General features: G+C 53.1%; 1 protein-coding gene across 1 annotated transcript in view; it reads left to right on the top strand.

The window, feature by feature from the left end:
- Positions 1 to 12,794: 12,794 nt before the first annotated feature.
- Positions 12,795 to 13,829, top strand: part of IRF2BP2 (interferon regulatory factor 2 binding protein 2) — a 9,714-nt gene continuing 8,679 nt past the window's right edge. The window contains exon 1 of the mRNA XM_014586814.2: positions 12,795 to 12,828. Within this exon, the coding sequence (XP_014442300.1) occupies positions 12,810 to 12,828 (19 nt within the window). The 5' untranslated portion in view covers positions 12,795 to 12,809. The remainder of the gene's footprint in view (positions 12,829 to 13,829) is intronic.

Genomic DNA, 13,829 nt, shown 5'->3' on the forward strand with positions numbered 1-13,829 from the left:
GGGTAGGAGGATGGTCGCAAAGACCAGGTAAAGCAGCCGCGCCCTGCGTTTCTAGTCCCAGTGAAATGGCCGTCAGAGAAGAAATGCCAAGGCAGACGGCTGTGGAAGAGACTGCAGTGCCCACGGCGAGACGTGGGCGACGCCACGCTGAGGATGGACTGAGAGACGCCGCCCCACCAACACAGCCCTGGATCTTTCACAAGTGCAGTTTATGTTTTTAAAAGATCAAGTTCTTTTTAACTACACCAGACAAACTTCGTTTTTAAAAATCCTGTGCTAAATTACAAACTTTATAAAGCATTCTTTTGTAATTCTGAATAATGCCCTCCTTACTTGTCTGTTTCCCAAGGCCTACAGCATTTCCTTAGAATGTTCTTGAAGCTAGTTGGTTCCACTGTTTTCAGGAACGCATCCACATACAGACCAGCTGCAGGGGATGATTACAGTGGAGAACGAGCATAAAGAAACTGAGTATTCCTCTCTGTCACTTTGGACACGGCCCGAGGCAGGGAGGGGCAGGCATTTTCCAGCAGCTGTCCCTCCCCCAGTTCTACTCTGCACCCTCACTGGCTGTCATGGCCCCTGGAACTCAGTCTTTTCACTGCATAGTCAAAAAAGCTCGGGTTCACTGCAGTCAGGACAGGGATTTCCCAGATCCCCTGCCCTCCTGACAACCATCACCGAGCACGCTGTCTGCAGGGCTGCAAACTCTGCTTTCTCGGAGGATGAGAGCAAGACACCATCTCATTCAATCCAAACATAACTGGCTCTCCCCATCCTTCCTCTGTGTTCAAGCAGTGGGGGGTGGCGAGGGGGCTGCGCAGGGACCCTGGCCTTGGAGGCGGATGAGGTGTGAGATCTGTGCGCTCCCACAGGGGCCTGGACGCTGTGCTGGCCACGGGCCGGCACACCGGAGGCCGTCCTAGGAGAACATCCGTCATGCTTAGTGAGATCCAGGCTGCAGCGGCTGCCTTGAGCCGCAGACATTTTTATAATGCGTCTTTCCGCCTCTGCGGCCATGTTTTTCCAGCTGGACTTTCACCAGTCTTCCACTCCCCAGAAAGTCCGCCCTCAGCCCCAGGGCGTCTCTTCAGCTTTGCAGAGGACAGGGGACCTGCCCCAGAGGACATCCGGCTACCTGAGCTTGGAGACAGAGGTCGCATGTGCTCTGAGCCCAGAGGTCCTTCTCCATGGTAAACTGGACACGGCAGCAGACACACACATGCATGTGTGACGCAGTGCATGCAAGGGCTCACACATATGTACATGGTGTGTGATGACAGTGTGTGGAAGGGCTCACACACATGCATGCGATGTGTGATATGGTGTGTGCAAGGGCTCACATACATGCATGTGAGACATGGTGTGCGTAAGGGCTCACACATGTATGCGGTGTGTGACGTGGTATGTGCAAGGGCTCGTACTCATGCACGTGGTGTGTGATAGTGTGTGTGCAAGGGCTCACATACATGGATGTGATGGTGTGTGTGCAAGGGCTCGTACTCATGCACATGATGTGTGACATGTGCGCAAGGTCTCGCACACACACACGTTATGTGTGACTGTGTGTGTAAGGGCTCACATACATGCATGTGAGACATGGTGTGCGTAAGGGCTCACACATGTATGCGGTGTGTGACGTGGTATGTGCAAGGGCTCGTACTCATGCACGTGGTGTGTGATAGTGTGTGTGCAAGGGCTCACATACATGGATGTGATGGTGTGTGTGCAAGGGCTCGTACTCATGCACATGATGTGTGACATGTGCGCAAGGTCTCGCACACACACGTTATGTGTGACTGTGTGTGTAAGGGCTCACACATGCACGTGAGACATGGTGTGCATAAGGGCTTGCACTCACACACGTTGTATGTCACATGGTGTGTGTAAGGGCTAGCACACACACGCGGTGTGTGACACTGTGTGTGCAAGGGTCGACATACATAGACGTGGTGTGTGACATGGTGTGTGCAAGGTCTTGCACTCATGCACGCGGTGCGTGACATATGCGCAAGGTCTCGCACACACGGACACAGTGTGCGACATGGTTTGCACAAGGGCTCGCACACATGCATGCTGTGTGTGACAGTGTGTGCGCAAGGGCTCACATACTTGGACGTGATGTGTGATGGTCTATGCACAAGGTCTCGCACTCACACATGATGTGTGACATGGTGTGCGCAAGGTCTCCCGCATGCGGTGTGTGATGGTGTACGTGCAAGTACACACGCACACACGCACACGCAGTGCGTAACTGTGTGCATGAGGTGCTGCTGCAATCTGACTTCCTGAAGCCACAGTTCTCGTCCTATGGGGACCAGAACCCACCCGCATTCTTACTCCGGTCAGCCGCGACCCCGGACCTTGCTCGTCTTTGTGTCCAGGTCACCGGGGCCCTCGGCCGACGTAGCTTTCCCGGAGGCCGTGCTGGACGAGCCAGTGGGGGCTGGAGCTACACTCACCGGCACAGGTCAGAGTTCTGGCATGCAGGACAGGCTGACTCCCCCAACTCCACGAACCACGCGGCCGGGTCTCATGCCTCGTTGGACATTTTTCCTTTGAGTGAACATGGAATTCCGTTCCTCACCCTCGAAAGCCCTGACCGGAAAGAAAGCCTGCTGTGGCGACAGCCTCTCCACGGCAAACTGGGAAGTGCCCTCTATGGATGTATTCGTATTTTACTTACGGCACAAGTCCAGTCCACTTCCAGGTTTTTTTTAAATAATTTTGCCAGTGGCACATGTGCTCATTAGAGAGAGACAGAGAGACAAAGAGAGAGGGGGAAGTGAGCAAGTGCCCCCCCATGGGATAAGACCTTGCTGCAGCCCCTTCCCTCTCTCTCCTTTGGGGACTTTGAGCACACACACAAGGGCTTTAGCATGTTTCTTGAGCTGCCAGGTCCAGGAATTGAACCACGTCAGCCATGTGGGAGCCAGTCTCAACCAGCAGGCCACAGGGCAGTCCCCATTCCAGGTCTTAGTAGCCCCCCATTACTTACTGATAAGGCCACACTCTTCCCGTTGCCTCTCCTCCCCATGACTGTTTTCCACCACCGGCCTGCACCCGCCCTCTCCCACCCCAGCCCTGTCTGTGGCTGTGTATGCACCTCCGTCCCATTGCCTATGCCCTCTGAACCCACGGCACAGAGAAGGCCTGTGACGCGTAATGGAAAGAGGTCTTAAAACAACTCAGACTGCCAGCGTCAAATCCAAAAGTCTGACAGTTCTAGTTTCGGCAGACCAATTCTATTCAGGGATGGCTATGAAATTATGACGCCAGAACTGGTGTTTTTCAAAGTAGGTCAGCAGAAAGCACTGCTATGAGACGTACATGACTTTCACTTTCTTTCCGGCTTGTTGGTTTCCCTAAATGTTTAAACAAGAATACAATCGCGATATTTCTGAAGGCCTGTGCAACCGGCCTGAAGCTCACTGTATTCCTCCCTGGCACACAAAACGTAAGTGGTGCACCTGGTGGGCTAGCCATTAAACGGCTGCAGCAGGTCTCATTTCTGGCTGTTAGTTCCCTATGACCTTAGACTTTGCCTGTGTGTTTAATAACCCTGTCTGCTGTCTGGGGGAGCAACACACCTCGGTACATGGGGTTACTGTTCTTCCTTCGTAAACAGAAGTGCTCAATCCGAGGTGTTGAAACCCTCCGTGGGATTATTTCGACTTACCACCTACAGAAACCTGAAGAAAAGAAATCGACTTTTTTCTCCATGTTGGCTTTATTGGCTTCAACTAAAATGTCCTAATTTATATACCATACTAAAAGCAGTAAAAAAGATTTACAAGTTGTATTCTTGGTCTCTAAAATGAAATGCTTTAGAAGGACCCTGAGTCTGTAACGTGTCCTGTTTGTCTCTGTAAACGTAGCTTCTCATCGTATATGCCATCGCTAGGAAATTTCTCCATAAGACAGACAAATAATTCTCACAAAATCAAATTAAATTTTTGGTCTTACTTTCTTTTTTCTTTTTTCACCAAGATCTATTGAGCTGGCTCCAAGGTGCAGCAGTAAAACACTGCTCAAGAAAGACTGGCTCCCACATGGCGACCACGGTTGGGACTCTGGGCCCGGTGGGCCTGAAACACCCAGCCACACGTGCCAGGGCCCCAGATCCACGGCGTTGGGGGCTGGAGGAAGGGCCTTGCAGTGTGGCCAGACCCGTGGACGATGCTCACCCCTCTCTCGTACACACACGTGCTATATCATGAATACAGAAAAAACGAACAACAGAACAGTCTGCAGATGTGTGGGCTGTAATGCAGACAGGGTTTTAAGCCAGCTACCGGCTGGGCTGTGAAAATGAACTGCTGGGTGGAAGTAGGAGGGGCTGTCACAGCTGGTACAGGCCCATACATTGGGTCAGTGGGGTCCCACTTCCTCATAGCAGGACTCTGGGAGGTGGGGGTCCCCACGCACCTGGGGTGTCCCCGCACGAGGGGAGCACGCTTGCTGAGTCAAAGGAAAGCCCGCACTTGTTCATTCATGTGTTTGCCCTAGTGCCGGCCCCGGTCCTCCCGGGAGGAGCGCAGACATGAGCCGGCGCTGCTGGTGCTGGAGCACTGGCAGCTCTTCAGAGGTGTCCTCAGGGTGACAGACAGGCAGGAAGAGCTCCGCAGAGCCCAGCGTCCTCAGGGGCTCCGAGGCTGTGGGATCCCCCGGCAAGCCCTGCGCGCAGGCCCCCAGCTCAGAGCTGAGGGCTGTGCTTGTGTTCTGGCTACTTGGAACCAGGAGGTTGGCCTGCACGCCCAGCTCATGACAGTCATCGAGAGGTCCTGCGCCAACAGAAAATAGCTTCAAAAGTGCAGAATGTGGAATTCAGGCCTCAGCCACTTGGCATCCCAGAAAGGCATGTCCTGACATGTTTCCAGTCCACGAGGATTCAGCATTCCAGGCTTTTAAAAGGCCGGCTCCGGTTACAGCTACGAGAGGCTGTTTGTCCTCGCCCAAGCCGAACTCCAGGAATCTGCAAGCCGAGTCTGGAACATCCGTTCACAGTGCACGGGTCACCTGTACACAGGACGTGGCTCTTCAGGTTTTGAAGAAGAGCTGAAAGGAAACAAATTCTCCATAAGTGTCCCCTCCTGTTTTTGAAAACCAGAATTTAAGAAACTTCTTTCACATTTCCCATAGTTAGGCTCAATAAACGCAAGTCGTAAAGCGAAGATGAACGGGACATTTCACCACACTTAACAAAGTCACCACACATTTCAAAACTCCGGAATTCCTGGAGTTTATTCTGTTATACCTAATATGCTGTTTTACTTGCTGTGAAGAACTGTTACGCTCGATACAGTGTTAGTGGCTGGCGAGTAGTCTGCTGTGAAGAAGATGTCTGATTGTCACGCTGCTCGCTGAGAGCAGACCTGACTCCATTTTGCACTCACGTCCCTGGAAGTTCGACATTTAGCCACACCCTGGTCCTTACCACTGATACCAGGCTGGCCAATGCTCACCCATAACCTGAGGGACGTGAGCACAGACGTGCTTCACTCCCCCGTGACTGGCAAAAAGATCCCACTTTGTTCTGACCAAATCCCATACACTTACATGCAAAATATTCTGTGTGGTCAAGTCACCATGAGCCTGCCAAAATTAGACATAAAAAGAGGAGCCTGAGCCCAGCTCGCCGGCTCTGTCCTCCGCCTGGGCCAGATCCCGGCTCGCTGCATCTGGGACCTCCCTCGCAGCCGGAGGCCCTGTCAGGTCTGCACACTGACTCCTCACCCAGACGGCCACCAGCCCCGACCTCCGTACTCTGGGGCCACCGGGTGGTCTGTCCTCGTGTTCGCCCTCGGTCATCTTGTGGCCACCGCCACCATGGCTCCCTAAGATCTTCGCGGAGCTCCTCTCCGGCTCACCGCCTGTGCCTCATAGATGCCCAGCGGACTCGGCACTCGGCTTCCCTCGGCCCTTGCGGGCAGCCCTCCCCGTCGCCACGCCAGCACAGGACACTCTGCGCCGCTCGTCCCATCGTGACTTGGAAGCCCCCTTTTCCCGTGTGATTAAGTAACTTGAGAGGCAAACCTGAGTCCTGTCCTCCTTCCGGGCTAGAGCACACTGTCTGTGACTGCTTGGGCAGCCGATAAAAGTGGATCGAACCTTTATTAAGTCGTGCTTAAACTCTCCCCCTCTCTCGCTCCCCTTCCAAAACTCCCCTTCCTCGCTGCTGCTCCACAGGACATTCCCCCAACACCCTCTCTGAACCCTGGAGGCCGCCAGGAAAGGAGCCACACGGCTGCCCGCTGGAGGCTCCGGGTGGGACAGTAGCTCCGGCCCAGGCCTGCATCCGCTCCACTTAGGACTACTTCTACTTGATTGAGGGTTTGGAAAGGCCTGCGAAGAGAATGGCGGGGGTCTCCAAGAAGCTCATGGCAAATGCTTAGCGTAAAACAACTGCGCATGGGCTCCAGAAGGTTTTTTGTACCAAAATAAATTTGTATTTAAATTCCATTTCTTTGAACTTTCGAGGTCCTCTCGTATATGAAACCTGCCATACACAGTACAGGGCGGTCTCTTGTGAGTGGAGAGGTGCAAGTATTTTCCTTCAGTCCCGAGACCTTCGGCTGAGGCACCCCTGCGATGCAGGTCTGCCCAGCTAGCTTGAACCAGGGCCGGCTGCGGTGGGCCCTCGCAGCCCGCCATCTGGGCCCAGACAAGCAGCTATTCTCAGATGGTGTGACGCGGGTCACCACTGACCTTACCGCCCCCTTACACGGTACCAGGCCCCGGATAATGCCGGCGCTGCCCAGGGTTTCTACCTGTTCAGTGCTCTCACCAAACCAGAGCTTGGGCTTGTCAGCCTCCGGCGTATCCCCATCACCCTACCCACACACAAAAGGTCAGGCATAAAATGACATTGAGACCGGCACCCTCCCTCCCCCTTCTCAAGGAAAACACTGACCCTGAGCATCCTGGGGAACCCACCTGGGGTCACATGCAGGTGCAGGAGAACTCGAGGGACTGCAGCTGCCTCCTGTGTAGGTATGTACACGCACCTTAGAGAGCCTGGGAGGGACCAGCACTTAGCATAATGGCTATGTCAACTGGACTCCCATGTAGTCGACCATGGTTTGAGTCCCGGACCTGGCTGGGCGCGTGTGTGTGCGTGCCCAAGATCCCAAGAGGAGAATGGAGGAGAAGGGATTGCGGCGTGGCCAACCCCCTGGGGGGTGATTTCTCACTTTGTCTCTCTCTATCTGGTGAGTGCAGCGCCCTATAGCAAAAATCTCTCCAGAAAAAGAAAAAAAAAAAAAAAGAAAGAAAAGAGAGCCTAGAAGAGAGCGTAAAGAGAGGTGCCCACCAATGGGCTAAAGGGGGCGCCGCTGGGTCTCTAGCTGTTGGCTAGCTGCATATTTTCTGATTTCTTGGTGCCTCAGCTTCCTGAACTCTAAGCGAGCAGACACTGGCATTCTTAGTCCTTGTTAAGAACAAGGAATTGGTCTGATCATGCAAAGATAGCCAGCGAGGTAGAAAAGAAGAGCTGTCTGACCAGCGTTTCAACCTGAGCTACCTGTTAAATGCTGAAAGATATCGTTCACTTCTGATCGTTCCCAGGCATGTTAAAGAACCAATCCCTGGCTCAGGAATTTGCGTGCAGGGCTGAGAGGTTCGCCGGCAAGACTGTCCCAACCCGGGGGGACTGCCAAACGGGTTTCCTGAGTGAAGGAGTGAGAGCCGGGACAAGCGGCGTAGTGTTACAGCACAGAGACGACAGCGTCGTCCGTTTATTGTGGGCAGCACGGTACAGCACAGAGACGACGCAGTGTCACAGCCCTTAAGGGTCGCGTCGTCTACTGTGAGCAGCACGGAGACGACGCGGTGTCACAACTCTTCAGGGTCGTCCGGAGACGATGTAGTGTTACAGCTCTTCAGGGTCTCCTGGGTTGTCTGGAGACTGTGCGGTGTTTCACCTCTTTGGGCTCTTCAGTGGTCGTCTTCCTGGTCGTCGTCTTCCTGGTCGTCTGTCAATTATGGGCCAGAGATCGTGCATATATACACATTGGTGGGCCATGATTGGTTGAATGAATGATAGCAAAAGGTAGGTTATGATTGGTTGCTTTGTGGACCAATCATGAGGTACCGAATATGCAAATTTGAGGGATTCTAGTGGCCAATCAGAGCAAAGTTTCGAAGGTCAGGTTTTTTGAAGGGAACCAATCATGGTAATTGTTTGCTCCCTGAGAAACCTCGGCAGACTGGCCGGTGCGCAGCCTCCCACACAAGACAATCAAAGCTCACGTGCATTTGCATGCCAGTCCTCTGCAAAGAGCTTTTCAGTGAGCCTCCATTTACGCAGTCACTTCTCCCATCTCATTTACGCATTCACTTCTCCCATCTCCCTGCCAGTGGCTTCTTGCCAAGGCTCAAACTTAAGCTGTTTGCACCTATGTGTGTGTGGGGGCTTCAAAATGCTCACACACACACACACACATTAAAGCAACAGTTTATTTTGGTGCAAAACATTTTGAAATCTATACATCATTTTTTCATGATACTTATTTTCCACAAATTTTTTGAAGACCCTCATGTAAGTTTTCTTCTGTAGGAATTCAGTTCTGGGTGTGAATCGTCATTCCATCAGTGGCTTGGTGCTTAGCCTGGCAAAAAGTTATGAGCACGCAGACACGGAAACAGAGGTGCCGAGGCACAGGAAGGCATAACCATTGAAGCCTAACGGTCATGATTAGACTTTTCAACTTCTCTCCCTTCGGTAGTGAGCTTTCTGTTCCCCTCCATCCACAGACCTCGCCACTGCCCTGCCCCCAGAAGTGCCGGAGAAAGGATTTCATTGTTGAGCATTTAGAACAAGGTCTCGCCACGTATGCACGCTCACGTAAGGGTTCTAAGTGATAGCTGTACCTTTTCTTTTTGCTAAGCACCTAAAGGTTTTCCTGTTGAATGGCATTCTCTTGCAAAATGCATTTTTGTCTTGTTCAGGAAGGGTCACTTGGAGCCAGCAGGTGGCATGGTGGGTAAGATGACTGGATTCCCACATGGGTGACCGAGGTTCGAGTCCCAGACCCAGTGACTTGAAAATCACACCAGGCTGAGTGTACATCTGTGCCCCAAATCCTGAGAGGAAAATGGAGGAGAAAGGATTGTGGCGTGGTCATCCTCCCCCAGGGGATGATTTCCTATTTCCCCTCTCTCTGTCTCTCTCCTCTCTGGCAGGCACACATTCCCTATGACCAAAGAGAGAGAGAGAGAAAGAGGAGGAAGAAGGAAGAGGCACCTCAGTGCATGTGTGCATGTGGGTTTACTTTTATGACATAAGAAACACAGAAGGTGACAATGATCATTTGGTACCCCACACAGAGCCCTCGACACCCACGAGCTCCGTGCAGTCTGTAGTCGGAGGATTTCCTGGTCAGGGCCCTGTAACCCACTGAAATGATCTGTCTGAGTGCGAAGCAATCAGGACTGGAGTCCTACAACAGAAATGAAAGGATTTTAGTTTTCCTCTTTTTTAAAGGAAGTAGGTCACAATGAGTTGGAGATGCAGCCTTCCAGTTTGGGGGTGCCATCATCATTTCATCCCCAACTATGTCCCAGAATTCACTGTTTTGTTTTACCTCAACATCCGTTTTTATCTAAGGCTCAGGAGGGCCAACACAGACTGCTTTGCCACTTAAAGCGCCCCCTGGGTGTGAGGGTGGCCTTCACCTCACCTGTCGTCTCTCTACCTGCTAAGAACGTTTCTGAGAGTGTCTTAAAGCCACACTAGGGCCTCCCTCCTGTCGGGGCATAGCAAGGCAACTCTTTCGTATCTTAATTGCAGACGTGCCGGCATTCACCAGAACACGCAGGTAGTCAAGCCGCAACCCCTCTCCCCCATTTCTCCTCTGTAGGGTTCGGGGCACACATACACACATGCCTAGTGTGGTTTTTAAGGTGCCAGGGCTTTATTATTATTATTATTATTATTATTAGAGGTTTGTTTGTTTATTTATTATTTATTTATTGCTATAGGGCATGTGTGCTTACCAGAGAGAGACAGAAAACAAGAAATCACCCTCCAAGGGGATGGCCACACCACAATCCCTGCTCCTCCATTCTCCTCTTGGGATTTCGGGCACACACGCACACATGCCCAAGTGTGAATTTTAATGCCGCCAGGTCTGGGTCTCAAACTGTAGTCGACTCTCTGGGAGTCCAGCGGTGTAACCATCATACCATCTGCTGGTCCCTAGGACCTGGATTTGAACTGTGGTAAACCACATGGAACTTGGCTCCTTTCACCATTAGGCTATGGAGCCAGCCCCTGGCCAAGCATATCTTAACACTACGTTTGTTAACACTCTTTTATCAGAGTTCTAAATTGCGTTTACATGATTTTTTAAAAACATTCTAGACTACATTGTTGAACAGCAGGTCTCATACATGGATTTCAGTTTTGAAACTCATCGTCACTGTTACTTTAGGCAAATCACAATCTTTTACTATCTCGACTTTTTAGTTTCTGAAACACATGACAATAGACTACAGCCTTGAATGATCTTTTTTAATGTCCATGTGAAAAATATAACAAATACCATGCTATCATATTATTCTTAACCTTTCAGAATTGTTACATCGTTTGATTTTTTCCCATTCCCTTATTACTGAATGTGTCTGTGGGAAATATACATTGTGAAAGAGGACAAACAGTGAAAAGAAATTTACCATTCTGATATTTTCAAGCATTACCAGTGAAGTTAACTCACCCTTTGTCAGCCCATCCCTGCTAATATCTTTTAAAAAGGCACTTTAGCAAGTGCCTTAAATGTAACTTAAACCCACATTCAGATTTCATTCCAGAGAAGTGGGTTCCATTGGCCTCTCCTTACGGCTGGTGGGAGGGTTCTGGCCTGAGCAGCTGCCCACTCCCTTCCAGTTCTGCAGATTTCCCTGCAGACTGAGCAAGTGTGACCTCGATCTCTCCTCTATCAGCTTTACCTGCTTTTCACTTAGCTCCTGAAATTCGGACACTGTAAGCAGCGAGCCTACACCAAGACACCACTTTTGCACTAAGCAGGAACCTGGACGTTCACCGACACCCGGGCTGGTGACTCACAGCTTCTGTAAGGCGTGGGTGATTAAGAGCCTGTGCTTTTATTTGGCCTGATTCTTTGCCCTCCACGGAGTTCATCTCCTCCACGCGTAAAAGCCTCCTTAACATCAGAGGGCTCTGTGCACATGGGGGAGGGGCTACAGGGAGACACCGAGCAGGCCAAGTGCGTCCAGCAGAGCGCCTGCGATCTGAAAGCGGTGGGGCTGTCTCCTGAAATGCCGCCACTTGAAAGACAGGCTCCTTCTTGGCTATGGACGGCTCACGTGTTAGGCCTCTCCGCGGTGTGAGTGTTGTGTTCCCATAAACCAACATGCCCAGACACATGTTTCTAACCCTTGTCAAGTAGAAAGCCCCAAACATGACATGTGCTCTCCTGGTCTGTCTCCTGGCACTGTGGCCCAAGTTCAGGAGCCTACAACGGTGACCACGGCGACGCCAATGCCATGCAGGTGTGCAGGTCCCCTCCAGCGACGCCAGGCTCAGGCTTTAAGGAGCTGGAGGGCTGCAACATCCTGTTATTTGCAGAAGCTGCTCTCTAGCGAACAAAGGCCATGATCCCACTTCTGGGTCTGGGGTAGAACCTGTGACCTCAGAGATCTGAGGGATGCCATTTCCTAGACAGCACCCCAAAGCTGCTGGCAGCACAGGGCCACCCCTTGAGCAGCGGCATGTTCTGGGGGCAGAGGTGCATTCGGGGCCTCTGGCAGGTGCCCTCAGTGTTTCCTTACGCAGCTCTGCGGGGTCAACGCAGAGCTCCTGCGTGCTAACACTCGTGTCTCCGCTGGAATGAGCCCTGGGCCCGCACTCTGATTTCAGCCGGTGAGAGCACTCAGTGCGAGCCCACGCCAACCTGTCAGAGGTCAGGTCTGCCCTGCCCACGCTGCTACCTGGACTGCTCCCTCTGGCTGGTCTTCCAGCCACTGCCCTTATTCCTGCTTTTCCATGGTGGCATACTGAATGGCTTTCTTTTCACTCCTACGCTGTGGTTCTTCTTTCTTTCTTTTTTTAAGTCTTCGAAATGAGAGCAGGAGCCGTGTTGCTGGTCTGGTCTCAAGAGGTGAACTCCCTGTAGGATCTTCCCTTTGGTTCCTAAGGACTGCAGCCTTTGCAGGCCTCACCGTTCTGCCTGCCCAGCACCTGGCAGGGCCTGGCTGCCTGAGTGCAGGAGGAGCTCTGGGGCCACCGAGTAACCTTGACTCAGTGAAAGATGAGCCGCACTGCGAGAGGACGGGCCTGAAGCAAGAGGGCAGAGTCTACGTGACTAACACAGGCCGACTTCCTCTTTCCTAAGCCATCACATGATGCACTACAATCACAATTCCTGCCTTGTCTGCCAATCGCTGAGGCACTGCCTCACCCTAGAAACCGGCTCCTGTGTGCGGAGGCGCCTTGGAAGGGATCCAGCAGGGCTGCGCGGGGAGGGCAGAGGGTGGAAGACAAAAACAAAGCTATGTTTACTTAGCACACATTGAGGCCAAGCAGGGAGGCTGGCGGCGGGAGACTTGGAGACTTTGGATATGTCAGGAACCGCCACCCCACACCCACACTGGGCCAGCCTAGCCCCCAGGGCCGGGTCCTTTCTCAGCGGGCAGCGGGCGTGCCCAGAATAAGCCTGTCCATCCTCCAACGGGCGTTGCGTTAGGGAAGTTACAACAGCTCGGTGTCGACACGGGCAGTGTAAAATGCAGTAACAGGGAAACGCTCTTTGGAGAAGAAATGCTGTATTCTACAAAGATACCGACTCGGCATGTCTCGGGGCAGGCTCTGTATGTCATTCTATTTTGGGAGAGTGGCAGGCGGTCCCTGAGGGTGTCACAGTGCACACTCACAGGTCCCTGAGTATAATTAGGCCAGGACTCTCTCCAACGGCGAATCATATTTTCTCTTGCTGTTTCGGTCCTGCTTGGTGGGGCGTCTTTCTGCAGCGCAAACCCTGCTTCACCGCCTTGAGCAGGCCAGGTGGTGAGGCCGGGATGCTGGAGTGGGGGGCACAAGGTCTTCCAGGACGATGCCCCAGGGTGGGCTCTGAAGGAGGCTGACGGCAGGGTCGGGTACTCCCTGCTATCGGTGGGGACCTGGCAGGCCTGGCTCTCCAGCGCGGTGAGCACGAGGCAGGAGAGTGTGCAAGATCCGGGAAGGGGGGGGGCTAAAATGGGGCGCGCCTTCTCCGGAAATCCCCAACAGACATCCAAGGTGGGCCTGTAAAAACGCTTGGGGCTGGTGTTTGGGGGCTGTGCCGTTTAGAACAGGTTTTTTCATGCGCTTTGAGCAGCTCCCCCCACCGTCTGTCTCAGGCTGTTCTCTTCAGAGTGGCTATGCCTTTGAAGCACGCTGGCATTTCAAGAGCACCAACTGGAGGGAGACGTCAGCAGGATTTTTCCCTCCGCCTACCGATCCAGCTGTGGGACGGAGAGTATAATTAGTGCCCTGTTCTTCCCACACGACCCAGCCAGCTCGTTCCAGTCTTGGGAAGCTCCAGGCCCGCCCTGGCAGAGCCAGCTTAGTTCCCAGGGGCCGAGGCCGCTGCCCGGCTGGACGAACCACCTGCCCAGGGTCCCCGCCAATCCTGACACAAGAGTGGACACCGGCGTGGGCGCCGGCCGGCGGGCACAACCCCCCGCCCGGGGCCCCCCGCCAATCCTGACACAAGAGTGGACACCGGCGTGCGACCCAGTCCGGTGGGTCAGCGCCCACCCCGGCAGGTGCAGGGCTCAAAACCGCCCAGGCCCCAGCCCGCGCCTGCTGCCCCGGTCGGGGCGGGGGTGGC

Source organism: Tupaia chinensis, unplaced genomic scaffold, assembly GCF_000334495.1.
Source record: "Tupaia chinensis unplaced genomic scaffold, TupChi_1.0 Scaffold000161_1, whole genome shotgun sequence".
NCBI classification, from domain to species: Eukaryota; Metazoa; Chordata; class Mammalia; order Scandentia; family Tupaiidae; genus Tupaia; species Tupaia belangeri.